We start from the raw sequence: 12,932 nt of genomic DNA on the forward strand, positions 1-12,932 counted from the left end.
TACTAAAATAACACTGCTACAGCATCCATGAAAAAAGTTCATAGAAAAATATAAAAAAAAACAACAAAAAAAAACAACATAAGTTATTATAAATGTGTTGCTATTTATTTATTATTAATTAATTTATTTAGGATTAATTTACAGAATTACTTTGTTTCTGGATACTTTGTAATATTTTATGTTTCTCTTCCGGATTATACATCTTACAGTACACTAACGGTAAGTAGAATAAAGGATACAGATATGTAAATATTTTCCAGATAATTTTGTACACATTTCTAACAATGTTATATATATATATATATATACACACACATACATTTTTTTCACACACACACATTTGTCATACTGTATATATATAGTTAAACTGTGTCAGAAAAAATTAATCTTAATTATGTCAGATAACATTTAAGCAAAACATGGTCAGGTCAAAGTGTCTGAATAATTTTTGGTTCTAAATTTTTATCAGTTTTACTAGTCCACTGTATGAAGATTTTTGTGTATAATATGTCACAGTTTACTTTATTTCTCTATCCTCACTTACATTAATGAACTATAGTGTCCTGAACACACTAGTACAAATATATCAAAAATATCAAAAATGTCTGAATAATTTTTGGTTTGACTGTATATATATGTATATGTATGTCTGTATAGAGCAGGAGTTTTCATCTTTTGCTGAGCTAAAGTTTGTTGACCCATGAAAACGATGTTTGACCATGTCAACGGCCACGTCCTGGAGTGTGACATCATTTCCTGTTGCAGGATCTGAAATAACTGTGCATGCTTGGACCCGAGATCCTGTGAGCGGTCAGTGTCCATCTAATGAGCGTGTTTAACGAGCGTGTCGTTTCTCTGTTGTGAACGTGTCTGATGAAGTCCATCACATTCTGTTCCATCATTGATTCTCATTAGAGCAGGAGACTCCAGCGCTCCGTCTGTCCTGAAATAACCGGAGCAGAGCGACGTCTCCGTCTCTCTCTCTCTCTCTCTTGTCTTGTTAGCATGCTGAGCTTTTATTAGAGCAAATCTAATCCACAAAATATGCGCCAGTTGACACTGAATCAAAGTGATAAAATGAGAGAGAGAGGAAATAGCGGAGCGCTTCAGTGTTTACTCCAAAATAAATGACTTAACTGCCCTGATGGGAATTAATCTCAGATAAACAAGCTCATCAATAAAGATGATGTCAGTCAAATTACACAGAATTAACACAAAAACACATGAAGTGATGATAGAGAATGAAACTACATGATGAATATTTCTCTAGAACTGATGTTTTATATTTGCAATATATAAAATAACTCACCGTACATGTGATACCGAACAAACACACAGAATAAAACGCTTGAAATAAATCATAAAAATGCAAAATTTAAATGTTTGGGAATCCCTGCATTAAAGAAAGCATCTTAAACAGTGAGTCACAGTGTGTGTGTGTGTATGTGTGTGCATTGACCTCTGACCTCAATCACTCCAACTACACCCATGAAGTTTGACCACTGATGACGTCAGCCTTATTTACAAGTGCTGATGGGCCAGTTAAAACACATCTGATGAGGAACACGGATGACCATCACACACACACACACACACACACACTGGCCTTCTGCCCTACAAACAGTCATCAATCACTGACTACATCTCTGCCAGATTAATTATCCCACAATCCAACAGCGAAATGAGCAGAACTCAAACAAACGACCTTCAGTTCATTACGATCAAACTTCAATCCCATCATGCCTGGAAAACATCAAGATAAATGAAGCTCACAGCAGGACGTTTATAAATGACAGACATTAAAATCATCACCAGTAAAAATACACAGAAAGACAAACGGCTGCAGATGTGCGGAAAATGTTTTTAGGATGAAAATGTGTAAGAAATTAAAATAAAAACCCGACAGAAAGAAACAACAGACATCAACGAATCCAAAACTGGCGTGACGCGGCTCTCTTCCCTCCTGCAGATCTCCACGGAACGCCGCTTAACGGATTCAGTCGGAAACCAGCCAAAAGATTCAGTCGTGACACAGAGAAACGAGGAAAACACGGAACATGGGTTCTGCGATCGCCGTTGCCGCCCATGCGGTTCGACTGGTTAACCGACTCTAATGGGCCGTTTCATTAGCGATTGATCAGCGCTCAGGAATCCGGGCCGAATATCTCCCAGCGTTCAACTCGTTCGACCTCACGTGCAAACATCCCGAGCTGGAAGCTCCCGAGAACATGTGGCGGCAGCAGAATTCCTGCGCGCTGACTCAGATCAGACGCTGTTCTTTCCTGCAGGAAAACATGCTCCAGAAACACGGAAAATATGAGCTCCTCTGAGCGAGCGGCGAGGGTTCTGGCTGTCCTTCAGCGCGTGCAGGAGACGGTCAGGATCCACACCACCTAGCAACCTCCCAGAGGACCCAAGCAACAGCATAGCAACACACTAAATCCCTCATTACATACGGTAATGTTTTAATAAACATTCTAATCGCTAAACTCAGATCAGACCGTCAGATAAACACGTGATGATGTTCTGATTCTGATCTAATAATGTCAGCAGGTCTGTGTGTGTGTGTGTGTGTGTGTGTGTGTGTGTGTGTGTGTGTGTGTGTGTGAAGTGCGTCTCACCTGTACAGCCGGTCGTCCCTTTCCTGACGGAGAATCCGAGGTCACAGTGACAGATAAACGAGCCCTTCGTGTTTTCACACTTCCCGCTCAGACAGATGTTGGGATTCAGCTCACACTCGTTCACATCTGTCTCACACACACACACACACACACACAGAACCATCATCATCATCATCATCATCAGTATCAGTATACCATTTACCATAGTACTGAATGAGTATCATATTCATACATTATGACAGGGATTTACAAACATTTTTACATCAGCTGATCCCCTTTGAGCTGAAATATTTACTTGATGTCATATTAATATAAATAAAAATCAAGTTAATGTTGCAATAATTTAACAACACGAATGATGTAAGAGTGATGAAAGAGAATGACATTTTCTGATGTCATTTAATGGTCACATGACATGCAGGTAAAAAAATAAAATATTTCACCTTTATATTTCATCTTTAATAAGCATTTTATTTCAATTGCTTTTATTTAATTTTTTTTTTTAACATTTTATAATTTAATTTGCATTTCATTTTAATTGTTTGTATTTTTAAATTATTAATTTTGTTTTATGTTTTAATGATTTAATTAATTTTTAGTGTTTTATTTTAATGCTTTTATTTAAAAATTATTTATTTTTATTTTTTATGATTTAATAATATTTCACTGTTTTTATTTTAAAATTATTTATTTATTTATTTATTTTTTTTACATTTTTATGATTTAATTACTTTTTAGTAAGTTATCTATTTTGATGTTTTTATTTTAAAATTATTATTATTTTTTATGATTTAATTCATTTTTAGTAAAAGCTTTATTTTGATTGTTTTTATTTTAAAATTATTTATTTTCAATTTTATCATTTTTTTGTGTTTTATTTTGACTTTTTATTTTAAAATGACTTATTTTATTATTTTTACATTTTTATGATTTAATTACTTTTTAGTATGTGCTTTATTTAGATTTTTTTAATTTTATTTTTCCACATTTTTATGATTGAATTAATTTTTAGTAAGTTATATTTTAATTGTTTTTATTTTAAAATTATTTATTTTCAATTTACATTTTTTATGATTTAATCAGTTTTTAGTGTTTTATTTTGACTGTTTTTATTTTTTTAAATTATTATTAAATATAATTATTATTATTATTATTATTATCATTTTTATGATTTAATTAATTTTTAGTGAAATCAATATTTTGATAGTTTTTATTTTTAAACTTACTTATTTTATTAGTTTTACATTTTTATGATTTAATTACTTTTTAATATGTGCTTTATTTTGATGTTTTTATTTTAAAATTATTTATTTTATTTTTCCAAATTTTTATGATTGAATTAATTTTTAGTAAGTTATATTTTGATTGTTTTTATTTTCAAAATATTTATTTTCATTTTACATTTTTATGATTTAATTAATTATTAGTCTTTCATCAGCTCACGAACCCTAGTTTGGGAAACCCTGTGTTATGGTATTCACACAGTACTCCAGTGTACCTCAAAGAATACCACAGTATTACCACAGTACATGTGCAAATAATCATGCAGTGTTTGTCTCGTGTCATCAGCCTCATTAAAGAGACTCGTTATGAATGAATGGCTGAGTGTGTGATTTACCCAGACATGATTTCATATCCTCAGACGACATGAATCCATCAAAACACAGGCACTGGAATTCACCCGGGATGTTCGTGCACTGCCCGCCGTCGCAGATGTCAGGACTGTCCTCACACTCGTCGATATCTGCACACACGACACAGCGGCGTGAGTTCAGTACAGTAAGTGTGTGTGTGTGTGTGTGTGTGTGTGTGTTTCTCACCTGTGCAGCTCCTGAGGTCAGGCATGAGGGCGTAACCGCGGCGACAGCTGCACTCGTAACTGCCCTCTGAGTTCGTGCAGAAGGTCTCACAGCCACCGTTCTCAATGGTGCACTCATCAATATCTGAAACACACGCGCATGTCACATGACTCGCTGACCTGCGTTTACATGCACATCAGATTCTGTGGTTTGCGGCCATATTATGAATATGACGACTTGGAAATATTCCTGTATATGGCTGTTGTAAGTCTGCTGATCTACATATGCATGCCATTGATTATACAGTGTGATCAGTTATTAGTTCTTAATGCATATAGGTGGCGCTGTGACTATAAGTGAATATTAGCATACATTTGTCTTCAGGCCAGGACTCTTTTAGACTTTGGACATTGTATGCTTGAGTTACAACAACTTCCTGTTTCATGGTAAAACATTGAAATTTGTCACGGACACGCCGATTGCAGAGAAAATTCTAAATTGCTGACTTCCTGTTGGGTTTAGGGTTTGGCTCCAAGAGACTTTTTTGCAGGTTTTGGGATGTTACATGAGCGTACCAAATTTCGTACATGTACATGAATCGTAGCGAGAGGGGCGCTTTGTTGAAATATTGTAGGTGGCGCTATCGAGCCATTTTGCCACATTAAATTCTAAAATCCATATCAGATGTAAATTTTCACCACTTCTGACACGTGTGCCAAATTTCATGAGGTTTTAAGCTTGTTTAGACCCTCAAAAATGTGATTCATTTCAAAGAAGAGATCCAATAGGGTTCTCGCACCATAATAATGTCTATTAATAGACTAATTAAAAAGGTCAGTCCATCTCAAGTGCTCCAGTGGAGGTTGCTTGACCATTTTTAATCTTCCTCATTTTTCTGAGTGATTATCTCTATGTATTTCTATTGCAAAACCACCAGTTTTTATTGTTATTTTACTTGGTTTAACCTCAGCGGCCATCTTTGGGTTATATGGACGTTTACCGAAACCTTAATATCAGCTCAGGATGGTCTGAGCTCTTCGAAAGAAGATACTGTGAAGAATATGAGTAAGCAAACATTTGACTGACTTCCATAGTACTGAGGGTGAGTAAATGATGACAGAATTATCATTTTTGGGAGAACTGGCCCTTTAAGTCCAAATGTAATGATCAAAATTGCTCAAAGTTCCACTTTTAGGGTCAGTTTATAATGGGAAAGGTTCAAGTCTCCGTCCTAAATCTTTTTTAGGCAGTACCTCTGTAATTATACTGCACATGCAGAACATTTCAACTTTGAGACTTCTCCTCATTTTGTGCAATTTCCTCTCACTCTGGGGTCGATTTTCAGATAGAAGCCTGAAATTTTCATGCATTTATCTCTCTTTGGCAAGAATACTGACTATAAGTCACAAAGAGCAACAACAGCCTGTTTCACTCGCATTACAAACTCAATTACGAGTGTTTTACTGCAAGAGCTGCTGTCTGAAAATAGGAAAATACAGTGATTGATGTGTGAAACGCCACATTTAACGTGAATGTTAGTGCCGTGAGCGTCTGCGTGTCTTACCGACGCAAGCGAGTCTGTCTTCAGTGGATTTGTAGCCGGTGTTACAGGAGCACTGATAGTGTCCGATCATGTTCACACACTGACCGTTCCTGCACAGTTTGTCACTCAGTTCACACTCATTAATATCTGCAGAAAAACACAATAAACACAACTTTGACCCAAAACTGTGAATTCAGGATGTTTTGAATATGAAGGTTTAGGTCAAACTTTACAAACCACAAACTAAGAAGAGTTTCTCCTCATCACATTAACACACACACACACACACACACATAGATGACACACAGTAGGGCTTTTCACGTTGTGCTTAACCCCGGGTTATCGTCTTTCTAAACCCCGCTTTTAACCCCGGGTAAATTATGAGCAATGTGAAACATGAAGGATTCCATTTACCCAGGGTTTACAATGACCCTACAGTGAGTTATAACACACACAAACACACTGACCCAAGCACGCGGAGCCGTCGGGAGCGATCTCATGGCCCTCCGGACACGAGCAGCGGAAGCTGCCCTCGGTGTTGATGCATTCGCCTCCTCTACAGAGCAAAGGGTTGCGCTCACACTCATTGATGTCTGAAACACACACACATCAGCAACACAACACTCAATACAACTGGGGTTTAAAAGAATTAATATTCAGTAATATTATTGCTTTGACTGCACTGATGCTATCAGACGAGAACAAAACTTGAACTGAATTCATCTGAATAACAACTCTCTTGTCTTTACAGCTTTGTCTCATATTTGATTGGGTATCTGTATTATATAAAGCGTTATAGAAAGGTGATTTGTAAACAATAGCTATGTTTTCATCCACCTATTTTTATGCAAATGTGCATAAATTGCATAAAAAACTCTGGATGGAAATGCCAAGAGATGGAAATTTTGTATCCGATAAGAAGACGTGCATAAACTACGACGGAAACACATTTACTAAATAAATCCCTCAAAACCTCATGTGACTTTGCCTCAGCAAAAGCTGCGATTGGATAACTGGACTAACCAGCGGACCAATCGCATCGCAGCATCTCAAATGAGTCAGTCTGTCATCAGAATGATTTGGTTTAATTCCCTCCAGAAGCGTCTCACACGACTGTGTTCCTGAACACCAGCATCCGAACGCAAGATCACATGACAGCGTTTATTGTGTTTCGTCTGACGCTCTGAGATGAACTCATTTATGATGGAGGGAAAAAGAGCCCGATTGAAGAAACTTACATTTTTATTACTGATATTTTGCGCCAACTTTCCAGGAAGTGACAATTTTGTCTCTTGAACACATGTGATGGAAACGCTGCTTTATTTGCAAATGTTTTATGCAATATTGCAATTTTGCGCACAAGTTAAACTCGCAAACTTTAGATGTAAACACAGCTAATGAGAGTCTCACCCATGCAGTTCTTCATCATCATGAATCCGCTCTCATATCCGGTGAAACACTCGCACTGAAAGTCCCCGGCTGTGTTCACACACGTGCCTTGACCACACAGGTCAGGAGAGATGCGACACTCGTCGATATCTGTCAACACACACACACACACACACACACACACACGCACACATTCAGCACCAAACAATGAGTGAAGACAGTTCTTCGGCATCTAGATCAGTGCTTCTCAAACAACCAGAGAGCCTTAAGATTATTTAAATTAAGCATGAAAATAAACTAAAAATCCTTCTTATTTTAATTCACCTCCTCAACAACAGTTTTTGTCTTTAAGAACCAGGATTCACACGGTCATTGAAAACCTGAATATACGAGGAAGCCTCATTTTAAAAGTGTGATTTCTAGACCTGGAAAAGGTCAAAATACATAAAATCTTACAACTCCATGGTAATTTTTATAATGAATACATATTATTTTAGTTGTTTATTTTGATCTCTGGACACACTTAGTTTCTTCTAGTAAGTTAAATTTAAAAAGTTTTGAAAATAAAGCTGTCATTACACTGCCATTAAACATAATTATGTGTTTTGTGCCACACCAGGATGTTTCTGATGACCTGTGTGTGTCCTGAAGCTCATTCACCTGTATTTAGGTGTAAACAGGTGAGATGGTCTGTATCTGAACTCACCTGTGCAGTTCCTTTCATCAGAGTCCAGAGCGAAGCCGCTGTCGCACTTGCAGCGGAAGCTGCCGATGGTGTTCCTGCAGCGGCCGTTGGTGCACAAGCTGTGAATCATTTTACACTCGTTTATGTCTGAGGAAAAGCAGAGATTAATGACGAGTCAGGATGAATGAAGGAAGGAACAAACAGTAGTGAATGAAGTACGCAAACCAAGCACAGATACCCTAATAAAATATTACTCCAGTCAAAGTATAAGTACTCAGTTTTAAGTACTTGATTGTATTAAAAGTAGTAAGATTGAAGAACCATGTTCATTATTTAGTCAGCACCAGTGTTGGGAGGTGTGTAATCAGATTACTTTTTTTTTTTAAGGAACTAGTAAAGTAACGCATTACTTTAAAATTTACAACAAAATATCTGAGTTACTTTTTTAGTTAAGTAATGCAAGTTACTTTGATTTCCCATGTATTAAAAATTACAATTAGGGAAACGCAAACTCAGAATATTAAGCAAAACTGCAATCATTAAATATGTTGATTTACACAAATATACTTTATGTATTTAATCTCGATTTATTAACCAATGTCTCTGCTGCCAATTCAACCACACAAATAAGCAAAAATGACTTTAGATAAACATCACATGTGTGTTTCATTTTTGCTTTTATTGCTGAAGTGTTGAACTTTCTTCTGCTGCATCCTATTCTTCTGAGATCAAGAAAGGTTTGTTTGAGCAGCGCCCTCTACTGTACAGGCATGAATTTGCATCTTCTTCAGCTTGAGGTTTATTCATTTCAATTTTGGTGTGAAAGGGCCTTTAAATTTGCCAAAAACAGAACTTTTTTTTTTGTTATTACAAAACATAAAAAGTTACGCAAAAGTGAAGTAACGCATTACTTTCCATAAAAAGTAACCAAGTAACGCAATAAGTTACTTTTTACAGTTACTTTCATAACAAGTAATTACCAAAACTGATACACTATTAAAACATTAAACTTCAATATAATAAAATATCAATTTAAGTTACTAATAATTCAAGTGTGCAAACAATGTAATAATATACCATATAGCATTTTAAAAATGAGAAAATACTTAATTTGTCTAAATATATTGCCACAAATAGTATAAAATACAATGTACAGACGTTACATGTGGCAAAACACATTAACATTTTAAGAGGAAATTGGCGATTTTCATTGTAATTGGCATTACAATGTGCTTAAACAGATCGCCATTTTACAGCAGATTTACCTAAATCATTACCTAAGTCATAACCAAAATATGTACTAAAACTTAACTTATTTTTCGCACCATTTAAGCTTTGACGATATTCCAGTTCATTTTGACCGGATCATTGAATCAGTGATTTGTTGACTCAGTGAGATTTGTGAATGATTCGTTCAGTGCAATTTGTGAATCAATTCAACAGGTTCATTGGAAAGAATCGATCCGTTCACTGATCGGACATCACTATCGCATCTCGGAAACAATCTTGAAATAACGAGGAATGATGTTTTATGAACTGTAGTGGCGTAAAAGTACAATATTATGCTTTGGAATGTAGTGAAGTAAAAGTTTCCCAAGATAAAAATACTCTGATAAAGTACAGATACTTGATTAATGTGTTTAAGTACAGTAATGAAGTAAAAATACTACCACTGCAAATGAATGAACAAATGTATGACCGCTCTGTCTCGCGCACCTTTGAGGAAGGGTTTCCCGTTGATGAAGTCTCCGCGGTGGGAGAAACCGGGTCGAGGGCAGATCTGAGCGTATTCCGGCGTTCCCTTCTCCGGACACTCGTCGCATTCCGGGCCCCAGGCCACGCCGACGGAGCAGCAGCAGGCGTCCACGCGATGCCGTCCGGGAATCGCAGCTCCGCAGCGCTCGTCGATGTGTGAGAGGTAACACAACTCAGTGCGCAGGTCTGCAAACACACACATTCACATCCATCAAACTTTCGTTAGTGACGGGCACCTTCAAAACGTGAATAATTTGTTTCGAACCAGTGAACGGCGGCGTACGTACCAACACAGGTTCTTCCAGAGGCGTCCACAGTCATGCCAGTGGGGCACTGGCACACAAACGATCCGTCCGTGTTCACACACTTTCCATTGATGCACACGCTAGGAAACAGCTCACACTCGTTCACATCTGAACACACACACACACACACACACACATGAAGCAGGTGAAATGAGACTCATGGCCAGAGTAAAGCCTGACGTCAGCGCGAGATCTCACCCTCACAGATGGTTCCCTTCACCCGCGCGTAACCTTTAGAGCAGAACGCATCTGAAACACACAGAACACACACCTTTACTACACAAACACTGGCCAAAGTCTCAGTTTCCTTCAGAAAATCATTCTAATATGCTGATGAAGAAACATTTCTTATTATTATCAATATTGAAAACAGTTGTGCTGCTTCAGATTTATGTGTAAATTGTGATACATGACCATTCAAAAGTTTTCTTAACAAAGAGTCTCTTCTGCTCAACAAGGCTGCGTTTATTTGATCAAAAATACAGTAAAAATTGTGAAATATTATTCCAATGTAAAATAACTGTTTTCTATGTGAATATATAGTAAAGTGTAATTTATTCCTCTGAATTTTCAGCATCATTACTCCAGTCTTCAGTGTCACATGATCCTTCAGAAATCATTCTAATATGATGATTTGCTGCTCAATTAATAACTATTATTGGTGCTCAAATATTAATAATGGTTTTTATTATTATCTATGTTAATGCTTAATATTTTTGTGGAAATCATTCAAAAGTTTGGGGTCAGTAAAATAATAATAATAATAATTAATACTTTTATCAAGGATTAAAATTGATCAAAAGTGACAGTAAAGACATTTATAATGTTACAAAAGACTCTATTTCAAATAAATGCTGCTCTTTTGAACTTTCTATTCATCAAAGAATCCTGAAAAATAAAATGTATCAGTTTCCACAAAAATGTTTCCAACATTGACAATAAGAACCATTATTAATAACTGAGCACCAATAATAATTGATAACAACTGAGCAGCAAATTATAATTATTTCTGCAGGATCATGTGAAAAAAAGTTTAATTTAAAAAAATCGTTAAAAAAAAACTATATCAATCATTAATAATAACTATAACAATAACTATAATGACAATCATTAGCAATAACTATAAAGATAACTATAGCAATAACTATAATAACATCCATATCGATAAATAATAATAACTATGATAATCATTAACAATAACTATAACGATAACTATAATAACATCCATAACAACAACTAATAATAACTATAATGACAATCATTTGTGATAACTAAAATGTTAAATATAACGATAACTATATTAACATCCATAACGATAACTAATAACTATAATGACAATCATTAGCGAAACTATAACGATAACTATAATAACATTCATAATGATAACTAATAATAACTATAATGATAACTATAATAACATCTGTAATGATAACTAATAATCTAGCGCGATGGAACTAAAAATCACGTTCAGTGTGAAAGACCCAAACTTTGACCGGTAGTGTATGTGTTTGAGGGGTTAGATAGCAGGAATGGTCAGTTAGTGTTCTGGTCACCTGGTTCACACTTGGCACACGGTGACCCCCACGCCGCCCCCAGCGTGGCACAGCAGTGAGACTTCAGCGTCGCTCCGTTAATGTTAATCTCACACTTTCCGTTAACCACCTTCAGCCAACACGTGCCCTTAGTGGTCTCTGAAACACACACACACACACACACACACACACACACACACACGAGGCTTCAACACACACGGAGGACGACGTCTGACCGGACAGGAAGTGCTTGAGGACACTTACCCACACACAGCGTTCCTGAGCTGTCCAGCGTGCTTCCTGTTGAGCACAGACACACGAACGAGCCGGGACTGTTCTTACACTCGCCGTTCACACACGGGTTGGACAAACACTCATCGACGTCTGAACACACACAAACACACACAAGGTTCGTTTAGTTTCAGTTTTTCCAACTCATGTATTACTTTATTTGAGCTTTTTCAGTTTTCAGTTTTAGTTAACGATAATAACCCTGCACCACAACTAATCATAATCATTTTCATTTATATGCACAAACAGAATAATACAGTTCTATTTTTAATTGCAACTTTTCGAACATTCAAAAACAATTGAAAAATGGCACATTTTCGTAATCATTAACGTAACTATAACATTAATTATAATATAATCTATACGACAACTAATAATAACTATAATGATAATCATTAACGTAACTATAACAATAACTATAATAACATCTATAACGACAACTAACAATAACTATAATGATAATCATTAACGATAACTATAACAATAACTATAATAACATCTATAACGACAACTAATGATAACGATAATTATAATAACTATCATAACATCTATAACGATAACTAATAATAACTATAATGATAATCATTAACGATAACTATAACAATACCTATCATAACATCTATAACGACAACTAATAATAACTATAATGATAATAATTACCTAAATCAATCATTAACGATAAATATAACAATAACTATAATGATAACTATAACAATAACTATAATAACATCTATAATGATAACTAATAATAACTATAATGATAATCATTAACGTAACTATAACAATAACTATCATAACATCTATAACGACAACTAATGATAACGATAACTATAACAATAACTATAATAACATCTATAATGATAACTAATAATAACTATAATGATAATCATTAACAATAACTATAAAATAACTATAATAACATCTATAACGACAACTAATAATAACTATAATAATAATCATTAATGATAACTATAACAATAACTATCATAACATCTATGACGACAACTAATAA

The 12,932-nt window shown here is 35.4% G+C and overlaps 1 protein-coding gene across 3 annotated transcripts in view; it reads right to left on the minus strand.

Moving 5' to 3' along the window:
- The window catches only part of fbn1 (fibrillin 1), a 63,843-nt gene that overhangs the window by 22,292 nt on the left and 28,619 nt on the right, over positions 1 to 12,932 (minus strand). For 2 of the 3 annotated variants that reach the window (XM_051870135.1, XM_051870134.1), the window contains exons 21-32: positions 11,894 to 12,013; positions 11,651 to 11,788; positions 10,296 to 10,346; positions 10,080 to 10,205; positions 9,754 to 9,978; positions 8,059 to 8,184; positions 7,374 to 7,502; positions 6,431 to 6,556; positions 5,985 to 6,110; positions 4,442 to 4,564; positions 4,240 to 4,365; positions 2,622 to 2,747 (exon numbers count right to left, since the gene is read on the minus strand). In XM_051870135.1, coding sequence (XP_051726095.1) covers positions 2,622 to 2,747; positions 4,240 to 4,365; positions 4,442 to 4,564; positions 5,985 to 6,110; positions 6,431 to 6,556; positions 7,374 to 7,502; positions 8,059 to 8,184; positions 9,754 to 9,978; positions 10,080 to 10,205; positions 10,296 to 10,346; positions 11,651 to 11,788; positions 11,894 to 12,013 — 1,542 coding nt within the window. Of the gene's footprint in view, positions 1 to 126; positions 2,402 to 2,621; positions 2,748 to 4,239; positions 4,366 to 4,441; positions 4,565 to 5,984; positions 6,111 to 6,430; positions 6,557 to 7,373; positions 7,503 to 8,058; positions 8,185 to 9,753; positions 9,979 to 10,079; positions 10,206 to 10,295; positions 10,347 to 11,650; positions 11,789 to 11,893; positions 12,014 to 12,932 lie in introns of those variants that run through there. The other variant, XM_051870136.1, reaches the window with a different exon arrangement.

The sequence above is a fragment of the Ctenopharyngodon idella genome, chromosome 18 (genome assembly GCF_019924925.1).
Source record: "Ctenopharyngodon idella isolate HZGC_01 chromosome 18, HZGC01, whole genome shotgun sequence".
In the NCBI taxonomy this organism is placed as follows: Eukaryota; Metazoa; Chordata; class Actinopteri; order Cypriniformes; family Xenocyprididae; genus Ctenopharyngodon; species Ctenopharyngodon idella.